The sequence below is a fragment of the Amphiprion ocellaris genome, chromosome 18 (genome assembly GCF_022539595.1).
Source record: "Amphiprion ocellaris isolate individual 3 ecotype Okinawa chromosome 18, ASM2253959v1, whole genome shotgun sequence".
NCBI lineage: Eukaryota > Metazoa > Chordata > Actinopteri > Pomacentridae > Amphiprion > Amphiprion ocellaris.
In genome coordinates, this window is record NC_072783.1 from 1,076,546 (window position 1) to 1,093,248 (window position 16,703).

At 38.3% G+C, this 16,703-nt stretch overlaps 1 protein-coding gene across 9 annotated transcripts in view; it reads left to right on the forward strand.

The window, feature by feature from the left end:
• sdk2b (sidekick cell adhesion molecule 2b) overlaps window positions 1–16,703 on the forward strand; it is a 375,818-nt gene that overhangs the window by 260,049 nt on the left and 99,066 nt on the right. For all 9 annotated transcript variants that reach the window (XR_008599389.1, XR_008599388.1, XM_055004189.1 and 6 more), the window contains one exon: window positions 183–330. Coding sequence is in view for 7 of the 9 variants with exons in the window: in XM_055004189.1 (XP_054860164.1) it covers window positions 183–330 (148 nt within the window). In the remaining 2 variants the exon portion in view is untranslated. The remainder of the gene's footprint in view (window positions 1–182; window positions 331–16,703) is intronic.

Below are 16,703 nucleotides of genomic sequence, written 5' to 3' on the forward strand. Positions count from 1 at the left end.
TCCCTCCATCTGCTGAAAAATCTCTTGTTAAGTGAATTTATCTTAAATCAAGTGGGATGAGACATTTTGACTAAAAATAAGACAAACAGACTTGGTAAGATTTAGAGTTTTTGCAATGTGTGACTTGTTGCCTGTTCTCTCGCCTCACTTTCTTTTCTGTTTGTTTGTTTGTTTGTCTGTAGTTATGGGCAGCTTCGAGGAAGGTGAACGTTCCCAGTCGGTGTCTCAGGGCGAAGGCGCCGTCGTTCCAGCGCCACGGATTCGAAGCTTCCCCCAACCACAAGTCACCTGGTTCAGAGACGGACGCAAGATCCCACCCAGCAGCCGCATGTAAGTCTTTTGGTCTTTTATTTCGTGTTTGTGTTTGATTCCGTGAGTACCTTTCTGTTCTTTTGTTTGTTCCTGAGGCTGTTTGAGTGCTTTAGCTTGAGAGCGCCTGTTCCAGTGCAGTATTTTGTGCTAAAGGACAGCTTGAAAATCTCTTAAAGAACAAGAGCCAGGAGCAGAAAAATGAAAGAAAAAAACCAACAAAAAAAAACAGTTTTGCCCCCGTGTGCAATGGAAATGCCCTCTTGTTGCTTATTTTTATTTCAAAAGAAACACTTTTCTATCAGCTAATCTATATCTCTGTCTCCTTTTCGTTTTTCCTCTCCATTTTTTGGTCTCAAAATTGAAGAGTTTTTTTTCCGAGGTCAGCTATCGGTGTTTAGCAGCTGGCAGTGGTGCTGTTCATGCTGCAACAATCAGCGCCCCGCTAAGGCTAAAGGAGCGCTGGACCCGCCGACAGCCACAGATGGGATTACTGTTTTGCTTTCCTCATTCAGATCACTGAAAAAGGAGCGCTGTAAATGGAGAGGTGGATTGGGAAATAGGTGTTCTCTTTCCGATCGGCCCAAGAAAATGGAGCAGCTTGGTATTCAGGTTGCGTGTGTTCTGGCCTCCAGTTTTTAGAACAACAAACATGAATTTTATTGATATATTCAGGTTTATGTATTATTAAAAGTCCACAGATAGGCTTTGTTTTTTTCTCCTCATTTTGTCCTCACAACCTGATGCCTGCGTTACCCAAAATGCAACTCGAGGAAGCGAGGCTTTTCTCATCATTCTACCCGGAAATTGATCTAAGTGCGACGTCTTGAAGGATGTCTCGGTTCCTAACATGAGTCTTGGAACAAAAGGAGGCTGCTGGAAGAGCTATTTTATATCTGTGATGGTGTAAAAAGCTGTCACTCCTTATTTTTCCAGTACTCTTATGTGTACTCTTTTATATTCTTTTATACTTGGCGACACGTGTATGTACATCACTTAAATTAATGATGCATGATGTCCTACATTCCTGTCACATTCTGCCACATTGTGAACTGAATGAAAAGTAAACATATGTGGTGAGTTGTCATGTCATGTCTCATGTCATCTTATTTGACAGAGATGGTAAAATACAGCAGTATATATATATATATATATATATATATATATATATATATATATATATATATATATATATATATATATATATATATATAAATAAGTGTACACTGTGGGCAAATGACGTCTGATATGTCATATTTAATTGTCTCGCCTCCTCCACTCACATTTCAGTTGTGAGGAGAGGATGCAAGGAAAGGAATTGAGGAAACTACAAACTACAAAAAGAGGTGTTTCTTCAGCTGATTTGTTTGTTTTTTTTAGCCTTGAGATGCTACAACTATCCTGTGAGCCGCTTAATTACACTAACATCATTCATTCATTTCCCCCAAAGCACATTACTTTCCTCAAGTGGCAGAAAAAATTGGAATTCCTCCTTAATAACAGACTAAACTGTCATTGTTTTAATCAGTATATAGGCCCTGCTGCTCCTTTAGTGCTCCATACTGTACTGCTCCACTTGCTTCTGTTTTTCTGTCAGTCTTTGACATTGTACTGTTATTTATTTCTTTTTTAAAACACACATCTCAGTGCTGTTGTCATCGTGTGCTTACCTGTGTGTGTGTGTGTGTGTGTGTGTGTATATGCACTAAAAAGTCACTCATCCCATCTCATCACATCTGCATCGCTTCGCAGCAGGAGGTGACCTTGCCCTTAGTTGGAGTGAATCTTTCTTATCAGCTTCTCATCATCGGTAATCACACGCCGACCTAGAATCACATTGAGACGAGCACCCAGGCCGACTGAGAGGGAATAAGGGGGCTGCCCAGGTGTGGAATGTGGAAATTCAGGGCTTTACTTTTGGACAATTGTTAGGACAAAGCAACACACCGAAGCTCCTACAAGGTGCCGTTTGATTTGAGATCTTTGCTGCAAAAAAAAAATCACGCTTTGGTTTCAGCTGTTAGAGTTTCTCTCATTCGCTCTTCTGCCTGTCGACGTCTCTCTTTCTCCCTCTTCTCCTCCCTCGCTCCTTTTGTCTCCGTTATCGGCCACCTACTGTGTGTACTTTGCTTCCTACCCTGCAGCTCTGAGAATGCTAATACCGACGCACTGCCAAGGTCGCAGTGTGCAAATGAGCACTGTTGATAACAGGAGGCCTTTTTTTCCTTTCTTTTTTATTGAAAATCATTTAATTGAATTTGATTCGTGCCACCAGCGTTCACGCTATAGAGGCATCAAGTCTCAGCAGTTAGGGGGAGAAGATCTGCACCAAATCTTCACCAAGGACTAGTGCTGTATAGTTCCTCTAAACCAGGGGTGTCCAGCATGCGGCCCGTGGGCCAAAAGCGGCCCTCAAGAGGGTCCAATCCGGCCCTCAAAGTGTAAAAATTACAGCGAAGGCATTAACTGCAATTAGTAAAACTATACATTTAAAATAATTCCAAGTTGTTTTGATCATGAAGTAAAATACTAGATTCCTCGTTGTTCTTTTGTCATTTTGTCTCATTTTTGTAAGATTTTGTCTTGTTTTTTTTTGTTTTTTGTTGTTTTTTTTGTCTGACTTTTGTCGCTTGTCTCACATTTTTATCATTTTGTGTTTCCTTTTGGTCTCACTTCGGTTTTTTGTCTCATTTTTGTATTTTTTTTGTTTTGCTTTTTTCATTGTTTTGTGTATCGTTTTTGTCGTTTTGTTCTTATAATTTGTCTCATTTGTGTTGTCGATTTTTTTTTTGTCGCTTTGTAACTTTTTTGTCTAATTTTTTGTCTCTTTTTAGTTTTGTTTCCTGTCATTTGTCAAACTTTTTGTTGTTTTGCGTCTCATTTTTGTAATATTTTGTCTTGTTTTTGTAGTTTTTTTTAATTTCTGGCTTTTGTCGCTTGTCTCACATTTGTGTCGTTTCCTTTCTTGTTTTTGTCATTTTGTGTGTCTTTTTGGTCTCACTTGTGTTTTTTGTCTCTTTTTTGTCATTTTTGTTTCTCGCTTTTGTCATTTTGTGTCTCACTTTTGTAAGATTTTGTCTTGTTTTTGTTGTTTTTTGTCGTTTGTCTCATGTTTTGTCGTTTTCTTTCTTGTTTTTGTTGTTTTGTGTTTCCTTTTGGTCTCAGTTGTGCTTTTTATCTCATTTTTTTGTCATTTTTGTCTCGTTTGTCGATTTTTTTGTCACTTTGTTTCTCACTTTTGTCATTTTGTGTCTCATTTTTGTAATATTTTGTCTTTTTTTGTTGTTTTTTGTCTGAAAAAGTAAGTAGTAAAGTAGTAAAATCCTATATGACACCTGTGACTAAATGTTTTGTGCCACTGTAGACATACTAGGATCTGTAAGTCGTAGTGTGTAAATGATAAACTGAGGCATAATGTTGTTGAAATTGAGTTTATTTTTCTTAATAAATTTCAGTTCATAATGTTTTGTAAAATGATAATTCCCTAAATGGGTATATTTTCAGAATGGACTTTTGCACCAAAACAAAGGGAAAATTAGGGGTTGTGGTTATTTATAGGTTATTGTGCTGTGATTTTGCTGGAGATCAAACTGGGCTGAATGTGGAACCTGGACTAAAATGAGTTTGACTCTCCTGATCTAAACAATATTACAGTGGCGTCTATAATATCATAGTAAAGCTGGAAGATATTGGCGAGGTGTTCTGCCAGGTTACAGAGCAGTGAAAGTAGGGAACAGGATTGGACTACAACCATGGTGACCATTTCCACTGTCATTTATAATATCTATGTTTCCTTCCTCACTCTCTCCTTTTTTCTTTTTATCTCCCCCTCATTGTGCCCAGCTCCTGCCATCCGTCCTCAGGTGTCATAACTTTAATTTGCAGCCTCCTCAGGGGTCCGTCTTGCTGCTTGTCTCTGTGCTCTGCTTAATCACACCCCACCAATAGAAGCGAAAGTGTAAGAGGAGGGAGGGAAGAAACAGCCAGACCCAAAGTAACTGCAGTAATCACCTCCAGCCAATCTAACAGCTAATAAAATTCGTGCTTACTCTGCAGGCTGGGTGTTCGTGCGCTTCGATCGTGCAGTCGGTCGCCTCCGTGTTGTGATCCGGTTTGTTGTTGACTTTTTCTGGCTTCTCCGGATACACAGTCACAGGGTGTCTTTATGTTTTCTTTATGTCGCCATGGAAAGGCGGCAGGAGCTTGGAAACCACTCGAGGATGACACTTGTTGATTGCAAGGACTCTTGTGAAGTGAGCTGTCTTCGGCTCTGTGCACATCTGGTAAATACATCTTCAGGTGAACGGATTGCAAACATGGTTGTAACTGCAGCCGCAAAAAAAATGTTTGATAGTGTTTTTTTTTAAATCTCAATCAAGTTTGGAATCCAAATAAGCAAATACTAATCATTTAACCCTTACATACTGTTCATATTTTATGCTTTCACAGTAAGAATTTTAAACTTGTAGACATTCTAGATCTATTTAGAATGTCTGAATAGCCAATGTCACATTAATAAATGTATGATTAATCCTTAATATGTGTCTCAGAGAACAGGGAGAGTGTATTTCTGAAGTTGTACAACACTCGTTTTTGGAGAAAAACAACTACTATTACACAGCATCATGTCCTATTTCACATAAAAACATGAAAACGATCATGATTTCAATATATTTTATTGAATTTGAAAATGGCATGAACATTTTGGAACTGTTAGAATTCATAAAATAACCATGTTTAACTACTGCAACCATTACATGCTGTCCTCGCTGTTATATCATAAGAATCATAATTATCTATAATAATTCAATCTTTGCCACTTGGAACACAAAGCATTAAATGATGAAATGCAGATTATAAACTGGTCTCTGCATTCAAAGCAGTGGTAGAAAACTAACGCTCTTCATCAGAGGAGCTGTAATCACTGGTGGATTTCAATAGATAACAGCCTCAGTGTACAGAAAAAATGTAGCACCTGGACAAAAGCATAAAACTTTCAAATATTTTCTTTTTTGTGTATTCTGGGTGGGACTGCACAGTGGCTTGGTATTTAGCACTGTTGTCTTGCAGCTAAAAGATCCCCAGTTCTCTTCCCAACCTTCCTGGGATCTTTCTGCATGGAGTCTCCATGTTCTCCTGTACATGTGTGGGTTTTCTCCAGGTTCTCCGGCTTCCTCCCACAGTCCACAAACATACTGAGGTTGGCTGGTAGCTTTAAATTTACAGTAGATGGGAATGTGAGTGTGATTGGTTCTATGTGTAGCCCTGTGATAGACTGTTACCTGTCCAGGTGTCTCCTGCCTTCACCTGAGTCAGCTGGGATAGACTCCACCCCCCATGACCTTAATGAGGATTAAACAGTGTATAGAGGATGGATGGATGGATAGATGGATGGATGGATGGATGGATGGATGGACACCAAGACCCATTATTAGTCATCAATGAGGCTGATAACTGATATTTAGAACCAACATACATTTGTATTTGCCTAGGATAAAACAAAATGCAACACAAATGAAGAAATACCTCTTGTTTATTGATGCTTTATACATGTTTCTTTTAATAAAAAACAAAGCAAATGTTAACAGTTATTCATCAGTGTTTGTTGAAAGCATGTAACCAATCAGGGGGCTGCATCAGAGCAAAAGTTGCAATTGTTCTAATAATTTTATTGGAAATGATGATAAATAATGATACAGATATTTGGAAAAATGCTAAATATTGGATCTGGTTATTGGCCAAGATGATAATCAATAAACCCCCTTAATTCCATAGATGAGTGCTTTAGTGTTCTAGTTTTGAATTTCATTGTAGTTTTGATCCCTTTTATTCATCATCCTGTATGATCGTAACAGCATTCATGTTTCTGATCATCTGCAAACAGATTAGTCGAGTTTTCCCAACATCTTAGCGACTAAGTGATCAAAACTGTTAAGAATAAAAACATTTTTGTTACTGGTTGCCTGAATTCTGCTGCATTAAATTTCCTTTTAGATCACCAGTAATATAAAACAAACTCATACATTACCACCATCTCTTGTTTTGCTTATGAGATGGGATGTATTTTAGCATTATGACAAGTCTGCTCCCATCACTCAGTCAATTAAACTTTATTTATAGAGCACTTTACAGACAAAGGAGACTAATGCACACTAAAGCAATGGATTAATGCAAAATATCTGAGGCGTACTTAACATAATTAAGAATAAATAGAAGGCACAATCAATTAAATTGACAATAAACATAAAATTATTAAATATTCCACCAAATAAATTAAGTGTACAAAAACTGTGCATTATTAACGAAAAAATAGGAAAAGTGAGACTGAATAGAGAGATGTATAGTTTAACCCTCCTGTTGTCCTCATTTGCAGTCACCAAAAAATATTGGTTCCTTGTCTGAAAAAAATCCCCAAATTCTGCAAAAAATTTCCCCAAATCTCTGAAAATTTACAAAACCTGCAGGAAGAAAATGCCAATAATTAAACATTTTTTTTTAAATCCCCCAAATTTGGTAAGAAAATTCTTGTAAATATTTCCCAAAAAATGAATAAAAATCTTCCCCCCAAAAAATCCTAAGAATATTTGATTCCATATATATCAGTAAAACTTCTAATATTTTCTTTAAGAACATTCACAAAAAAATCAACCCAAATCCAGCGAATTTTGCTGGATTTTGGTTGATTTTTTGTGAATGTTCTTAAAGAAACTTTTTTTAACATTTCTTTTTTTCCACCAAAAAATGTTCAGAAATTTCCCAAAAATGTTGAAAATGTGGACATCAGAAGTTTCACTGTGATTTAAAAAAAAAAAAAATTTTCCCACATTTTCAAACTTTAAAACGGGTCATTTTGACCCGAAGGACGACACGAGGGTTAAAAACAATGAATATTTTCAGTTCTAATTCCAGCATCTCAGAGCAAAATGGCAGAAAGTAGCATCACCTAATGTTTTTTTTTTTTCTTTTCCCTGCTTGGTGGAGCAGCTTAAAGAGAAGAAATAAAGAATCTTAGGTGCCTCTCTGGTTCATAAACTGAAAGCATTTCATGGAGGCGTTCTGGTGCAAGGCCAGGCAGTGCCTTATAAAGTTAGCATAATTATAAAATCAATAGTAAATTTAACAGGTAAGCAGCGTAAAGACTTTCAGATAGGTATAACGTGTGCTCGTAGTCAGCCCTTATGCAGCAGAATTATGAATGAACTGTTGCTGATTTATAGTTTTATTCCATAGAGCAGAAAGGAGAATATTACAGTAGTCTTGCCTGTTGGTTATAAAAGCTCACACCGGTTTCTCTGTGTTGCTCAGAGAGAAAAATGGCCTCACTTTGGAGAAGTTCTTCAGATGGTAAAATGCTGTTTTTGCGACGCCCACCTCATGGCAGGGAAATACCTCGTTTACGTCCCATTATAGCCTGCTTTGTCTGCTTCAGTGTACTCCAGCCAGCTTTATCATGTGCATTAATGTCCTAACTACACCTCTCATCCAGAATATATTTACCTTTGCAAAACCAGGATATTTGAAACACCTGATTACAACGGTCTGATAGGTGGTCAGCCAATGAAATATCTCAGCAGTTATTGAATGGACTGACGTTAACATTGGTGATTTTGAGTTTAATGATGATCTTAATCGAGTTTCAGCATGAAATAGCCCTTAAATTTTCATATTGTGCCACCAAAATTGTAATTTCTCAAGTATTTTGGTTGGAGAATCCAGGCGTTTTTTGTGACGCCCACCTAATGACCTCATTTACATCTCAATTTATCCTGTTTTCTCTGTATCCGTGTACTCTAGCTAGCTTATTCATATGGAAAAGTATCATAATCGCATTTCTGAGGCCAGAATATGATATTTACAGCTTTAAAACATAACAAGGACACATGAAAAATCTGATTAGAACGGTCTGTTTGTTGGTCAGCCAACTATATATCTCAACAATTATTGAATGGACTGGGTTTGACGTTGGTTATTCAGAGGGTAGCGACGATCTTGATGGATTCTCAATATTAAAAATCCCTTAAATTTCTATTTTGTGCCACCAAAATTGGAATTTGTCAAGTATTTTGGTTGGAAATTCAGTCATTTACTGTGATGCCCACCTCATGACAGATAAATGCTTCATTAACATCCCATTTTATCCGTTTTGTCTACTTCAGTGTACTCCAGCTAGCTTTTTCTTATGGGATAATGTTATAATGGTATTCCTGAAACCAGAACATAGTATTTACAGTTGCCAACATAACCAAGATACTCAACAAAGCTAATTGGAATGGTTTGTTAGTTGGTCAGTCAATGCATCTCTTCACGTCACACTGAGATATCTCAACAATTATTGTAAGGACTGAGGTTGCCATTGGTGATTTTGAGTTTAATGATGATTTTGATGGATTTTCAGCATGAAATATCACTTGAGTTTTAATACTGTGCTAACAAAATTGTAATTTTTCAAGTACTTTGGTTGGAAATCTCACCATCTTTTGTGACACCCTCCTCATTACAGGGAAATACCTTGTTTATACTCTGTTTTATCCTGTTTTGTCTGTATCAGTGTTCTCCAGCTAACTTACCTATATTGGATAATGTCATAACTGCATTTCTGAAACCAGAATATAATATTTACAGTTGCAAAATATTACCAAGATACTCAAAAAACCTGATTAGAATGGTCCGTTAGTTGGTCAGCCAATGAAATACATATCTCAATAATTATTGAATAGACTGGATTTGATATTGGTGATTTTGAATGTAGTGATGCTGTTGGTTGGTTTTCAGTATTAAAAATCCCTGAAGTTTCTATTTTGTGCCACCAAAATCGCAATTTGTCGAGTGTTTTGGACTGTAAAACGAGGACAGAGTACGGGCTGAACATCAGGATGCTGGTGTAGTGTGAACACAGAACACCACCCAGGCTGGATGCATAAAGGAAACCCAAAGCAACTTAATGAATACTGCATTTCTGGCCTCCCTGCTGCCAGTTTCCCCCTGGCAAAGCAGCATCTCTGTGGCGCTGTGACTGCTCTCTGTCTGCCATGTGGCATGTGCAGCTGCTGGTCTTGGCGTTGGCAGAGACTCCTGTGCAGCTTCCACCCACAAAACTTGCAGATTCACTTCTTCTCGTTGTGTTTTCTTGCTGATGGTCTTATCTGCGCCCTCCTCGTTTACTCTCCAGGTTTCCAAAATGTGTCCTCGTTGGACTGGAAACCAGACACCGGTGTGGCCTCAAGCTCACCGATGAATCACTTCAACCTGAGGCCTCTTTGTGATGTGAAGCAGGACGCGAGCAGAAAGGGAACTTATTAGTGCTAACTGTCATTATTCTTCCCTCGTTGAGTGGGAATGCATTTGTAGCTGCTGTGATTTGTTGGGTTATTTTGGAGGCTTAATGTGGTGTATAATCAGAGCCTCGTTCAGCGAGTGCGTTTGCCAGGAATCGTGGTGCTTGAAGGTGAATCTGTCAGCTGAGTCCGTTCTCTCACTATTTCACCTCCGACAACAACTCACCGTCCACAACCTGGTGTTTTTCCTCCCTGAAACTTTATATTGACACTTTGGCATGGATTTATCTGCATTACAATGACGCAACCTTGTAGAGGTGTCTGTTAAGACGGAACATGGAGGAGCCTGACCTGGAGGACATTCCAGACACAACACACACACAGACACACACACACGCACACACATGCACACACACATGCACACACACGCACACACATGGACACACACGCACACACACACACACACACACACGCACGCTGCGGTTTGCTTGAGTAATCTGCTTCAGCCGCTGATCAATTAATGGCCTCTGCTTGTGATGCTCGGTCCTGTCAGTCCGCGATGGATTCCTCATTAGTCATGAGCTCCAGTGAATAGCCAGGCCCTTCCTCTGCATTTCCCAACAACTGCCCAGCATCAGTCATGAACCCAACGATCTGCAGGTCAAAAGGGATGACATGTCAAGGAGAAGCAGGAATAACAGCATAAGAAGGAGTATCATTGTGCCACGGATTCCAAAATTAATCATGTTTTTTTTTTTTGTAACCAGTTATTTTTCTGATTATTTTCTTGAGTAATCCTTTGGTTTTTCTTATTTGCCAGAGCCCAAGGCGAGGTTTTAAAATAGTTTGTTTTGTCTAAAAGTCCAAACGTATTCAAAACAGGACGAAAAGACAAAATCATCAGATTTGAAAGGTGAGAGATCACCTGAATTTGGTTTTCAAAAGTGTTGATTATTCTTTCCTTCGACTATTAATAATCAATCAAACATTAATAATGTAACTTCCTGAACCCCAGGTTGGGTGTGTTTTTTTATTTTTGTTCGTGTCACATTTTTATTCACGATGAGGTCATTTTTCACGTTAATATAAAGTACTAAATGGCACAACTATAGCTTAAAGGAAAGAATACTCAAACATGTCTTTTATACAGGATAATACAACTTTAATGCAATAAATCTGAAACAAAAATGTGAAAAAAGACACAGAAAAATAATTAATCAAATTTATTTGATTATTTATTTTACAAAAATTGAAAAAATACCAAGTCAGTATGTGCAGCATTTCTTCAAGTGCCCATGGGTTTCACCAATAGTTGAACAAATCGTGCCTCTACATACATAAATATTTTACTATTTCCATTTCCATACCTTCTTGTATCTGCACTGTGTAAACACAGCCTGCAGTTCAACCGAAAACTCTTTGAATTTTTGTCATGTGACTGTTGGTCGCAGTTGAGTGATTAGTGGCTTCACAGTTGTCCAAAGGGTTGCAAAATTTTTATTTTTTTTTACAGATACTAGTGAGAGGAAAAAAACCACACATAGAATGAAGTGATTTTGATTTTGAAAAAAAACATAGCTCCGATTGAGAGGCACGTCACAGATGAGTAGTTCAAGGACTGTCAGGAAGTTTAATCTTGTGTAATTTGGGCAGGTTTTTTGTTTGTTTTTTTACATCTCTTTTAAACCTAGGTTTTAGTTGTTCGGAGGGTTAAATTGATCAGTTAAATGTTTAATTTAGGGATGAAAGATATATATTTTATTATGGATAGAAAAAAAATTACATTTTCTGTCATTTTTCCAATGATTGGAACCGATAATGTGGAGCTTAGCTGTAGACGAGGCACACTTCTCTGTCTTATTTCTGTACTTTGAGTGTTTGCACAAGTGCAATGCTCAGTGAAAAGGGAAAAACATTCACCTAAATCAAAAGAAATGCATATATTTATTTTTTTTCTTTGCATTTGTAAGATGAATGTTATCAAATATTGTATCAATTTCAGCAGATTTACCGGTAATTCTTGTTGGCATCGGCCTTGAAAGTCCCCATTGGTTCTTTACATGAACTTAGTATGATCCAGAATGTGTTCTATGCCGAATGTCTATTTATTATTTATTTTGGCAAATACATATTTGCCATTGATTGATAGCCGGGCCTATTTAGTTGACTATAAAACAGTGTCTCATCAGTACATATAATGAAGTGGTATTCCTCAAACTAAGGTATAGATATTGCTTTGTTATTTGTACAGTATGAAAGAACAGGAATGATTATTGTTGCTAATCTGCACAATTTTTAAAACCTCTTCTCCTTAGTTTAAGCCAGTTCATTTGTGATTTCTTCTGCTGTGCAATCTGACAGTTATTTTTCTCTGTATTCTCCATATGCCTAATAGCCCATTCCATTTTGGATGTCGTTCCAAGCTGGTAAAATCCATGGATTTGTCAAACTCCTCAGGCAACGAATCCCTCATCAAACCTCTCAGTCGCTTTGTTTATTTTTAGTCCATCTAGTTTGTCTGTGACACTGCAAGGAGAAGAAGAAAAAAAAGACAGGATACACAGTGATTTTCATCATTGATTAAACTGTCAATTTCGGAGTTAATTAATTGGCTGTTTTGTCGATAAAATGCATCATTTGTCTGAGTAGTAGTCCAAACAAATAAATACTCAATCTGCTGCTCGACAAAGCAGGAAATTGTCAAAACAATTGGTTGAGTTTTTCAGCTCAGGTGTAGGAAGATGGCGTCGGCAGGTTCAGTGGACAGATTTAACCCTCCTGTTGTCCTCATTTACAGCACCAAAAGATATTGTTCCCTTGTCTGAGAAAAATCCCACAATTCAGCAAAAAAATTCCCCAAATTTATAAAAATGTACAAAATCTTCAGGAAGAAAATTCCTTAAAAGTTTCTCTTAAAAGTTTTTTTTTTTAAATCCCCAAATTTTGCAACAAATAAACATTTTTTTTTAAAAATTGTAAATATTTTCAAAAAATGAATAAAAATCTTCCAAAAAAGCCTAAAAATATCTAAAGTGATTCCATATATATCAGTTAAACTTCTCATATTTTCTTTAAGAACATTCACATAAAAATCAACAAAAATCCAGTGAAATTTACTAGATTTTGGTTGATTTTTATGTGAATGTTCTTAAGACACATTTTTAACATTTCTTTTTTCCACCAAAAAATGTTCAAAAATTTCCCAAAAATGTTGAAAATGTGGACATCAGAAGTTTCACTGTGAAAATATATTTTTTCCATATTTTCAAACTTTAAAACGGGTCATTTTGACCCGCAGGACGACACGAGGGTTAAGGAAATGCTCGAATTTCCCTGGAAATCAGAGCTGATGATCACTCGAGTGTCGGCAGAAATTTGGGGCATCGTCACAAATCTCCAGTTTGTGACCCCCAGTGAGAAAACAAGTGGCTGTTTTCACGAGCAAAACTCCCTCATCATCGCTGGATCCCCAGGAGCTGCGACTTCCTCATCACCCGTCCATCGGGCAGGGGCACGAAGCTTCCTCTTAGCCTTCGACCGCCTGCGGTTTGACTCGTACCTTCGGCGGCCTCGCGAGCTGCTCGATCCCTGCCGACCTCCTCTCTCTCCCGGGAGAGGCCGTCAGCCAGCTGGGGGCATTTGTCTGCATGTAATGGAGGTCTGGGGCTGTGGAGCGAGGTTAGGCCCCTCACGGCCCAGCGGAGAGCCACGGCCACGACAGATGCCAAAACACAGCTCAGTGTGTGTGTTTAGATCCAAGCTAGCTCTGTCACAGCGTGTCAGCACTGGATTACACAATAAGATATGCACACAGACTGACAGAGTCGCCGGTTGAACTGCTCTTATGCCTGCATCTTACAATACAGAGCCTCGGTTTGATGTGCTCCTAATTAAGGAGAGCGTCTCCAGATCATTGTTTATTCAATTTTGCTGTAATGTGATTTATCTGTAATGATGTAAATTAGAGAAGGGGAAGCAGCTAGTGGCGGATCAAACATTTAAACTTCTATCTCTCTATTTCAGTCAAATATAAATCGCCGTCATCAGTATTGATGAAAGTGCTACGGGATCATTATGAGGCTGGCAGCTCGCTGAAAAACCACCCTCGATGCTTAACATAAATAAATTGATCCACGAGAAAGTAATTGCATGTGAGACTAATACAGCCTCTTCGCTGCGAGCGAAACTAGAGTTGCATAAAAGCTGCACAGTTGGCCAAGATGTTTGTGAGCAGCTGTCCTGCCTGCCAGGCTCTCTGGTGGACCGCAACTCTTCCTGGAGAATAATAATGGAGAAGGGAAATTGGGTTGGAATAAAAGGGAGGAAGCTTTCCAGAAATGCAGGGAATAAACATAAATACTAGACAGAGACAGAGGCATGTTCACACATATCTGATTTGTCCAAATTTCTCAGCTCTGTGGCCTGATAAATCCCCGCACCGTGCCGGATACGTGGTAAGCCTTCGTTACCAGCGAGCCACAGACAGCTGCTCAGAAAACCGCTGAGAGATGGGAGCTGAATAAGGATGACCGAAAACGTATTCAGACGGAGAGTAAGAGATAAAAACGAAATAAGCAACATGCTACAAGAAGAAATAACTCCACGGAGCTGGTGGGAAAAAAAAGAACAATTCCTCTTTTTAACCAAATCCTTATCTCCTCTTCCTGCTCCCCTGGCATACATGTGAAGTCACTGCGGATAATTGCCTTTACTTTTAATTTCTTCCAGCATCATGTGGTCTTTGATCCCTGAGGCCCAGCCGGCACTGGGAGCGCTCAGATCTGCTGAACAAGCTGTGGAACAAAGTTTTGTGTGACCCCCACTGCACCAGCCCTGATTACAGGCTGAGGGGGAGGAAGCTCAGCAGGGGAGCACATTAAAATCAACTAGCAGGGGGAGAAACTGCCTCCTGCTCCCAGAAAGTCATGAAATCTGGATTTACTGTGGATAATATTAGTTGAAACCTAGTTTGGCAGGTGCTTGTAAACAGTTTTTAACCTTGGTGTCGTCCTGCGCGTCAAAATTGACCCGTTTTAAAGTTTGAAAATGTGGGAAAAAAATAATATTTTCACAGTGAAACTTCTGATGTCCACATTTTCAACATTTTTGGGAAATCTTTGAACATTTTTTGGTGGAAAAAAAATGTTAAAAGTGTTTCTTAAGAACAGTCACAAAAAAAATCTACCAAAATCCAGCGAATTTCGCTGGATTTTGGTTGATTTTTTGTGACTGTTCTTAAAGAAAATATTAGAAGTTTTACTGATATATATGGAATCACTTTAGATATTTTTAGGATTTTTTTGGAAGATTTTTACTCATTCTTTGAAACATATTAACAAGAATTTTTTTTTGTGTGTTGCTCATTCACCCTTTAACACACAGTGGATGCAGATCTGCCGTGAAACACACTGGCAGAGAAACTTTGGGTTTCGTTTGCCCACGGGGGCTTTGGCATGTGGACAGGAGGACACCGGGAGTGAACTGCCAACCCTGCGATTAGTGGACAGCCAGGTCCACCACCTGAGCCACAGCCACCCAGCAAGCATTAACCCTCTGAAACCAAAAAAAGGCTTGTTTTCTTTAAAAAAAATCAATTAACACCAGTTATCCGAGCCAGAGATGTAAAAACAGAAAGATTTTTCAACTTTCCCGACGTTTCTTGACCTACTCCTTCAGTGACGTGCCACTCTGTCACACAAATGAACCAAACCGAAGCTTGAAACTATCTTATTCCATCGGCCACTTCATTCTATATGCGACATTTGACAATTTGCCAAAATTAAAGCATCTACTCTCATCGAATTCTGTCAAAAAAAAAAATAATACAGAAAACCACAAAAAAACTGGGACTTTTTGGCTCAACTGCATTCTTTGCACATCCAAAACAGATAGGAGCTAATTACAATGTAAGTAGGACAATGTCACCATTTTCCATTTCCACCATTGGCAACCCTCTGAACCCCAAAACCCACTGGCAGGTTGGAAAGGCATGTTATCGTTTTTTAAAAAATCACCAGAATGAGAGCATTTATCAGTGTCAGAAACTCTACAAGCAGTAAGAATTCCAACTTCCTTGAACTGTTCATCTGTGAAGTGCTTTTTCTTCCAAAAAGTGAACCAAATCCAGGCTTAAAATCATGTATAGGATAGGAACTAATTGAAATATAAGCACTAAAATGTCTATAGTATGCAGAGTATTGTTGACCCTCTGAACCCCAAAACCCACCAGCGGGTTTGAAAGGCATGTATTCTTTTTTAAAAAAATCACCTTTTTCAGGAGCAAAACCAAAATAATTCCAATGTTCCTGATGGTCCTTGAACTGCTCATCTGTGATGCAGCATTCTGTTGGAAAAATTGACTAAATCTAAACTTTAAATCAAATCACAAAGTGTTTGCTCTGATCAGATTCTGTTAAAAAAAAAAAAAAGAGAACATTTAGCGCTTTTCATTGCAACTGAAAAATCACAGTCGTGACAAAAATCCAGGCTGAATTCAGCTGAACTGCAGGAAGTGCTGACACAAAACGCATAAAAAACAATTAAAACATAAGCCGTAAAATATCTATTGTATGCAGAGTCACTGTTTATTTAGTGGTTGTAACCCCCTGAACCCTAGATCCCACCAGCGGATTAGAAAGACGTGGTGTCTTTTTAAAAAAATCACCAGAATGACACCATTTTTTCAACTGTAAAACCAAAAGAATTTCATTTTTCCCGACAGTCCTTGAACTACTCATGTGTAATGAGCCAAATCTAAACTTAAAATGGTGTTATTTTATCAGCCACTTCATTCTGTATGTGTCATTTAAAAATCTGCTGTATTTCGATTCCATTAAAATAGAATCTAAAACCATCAGCTGAACTGCAGACTGTACCAACACAGAGCACATGGAAAATAATTTAAATATAAGTAGTGACATTTTTCCAATATTGGTAACGCTTGTGGGAACTTGGGAAAATGTTGCAGGTATTTTTTGACTTTTGTGTCATAAATATTCAACTTTTGTTTTTCCTTTTTCATGATCCATAGCAGTATAATTGTGGTAATGCTGCACAGGAGACACTTTGGAGTTCTCTGGACTTCCAGCTGTGTTTGTGTTGTTTCTGTGGAGGTGCAGG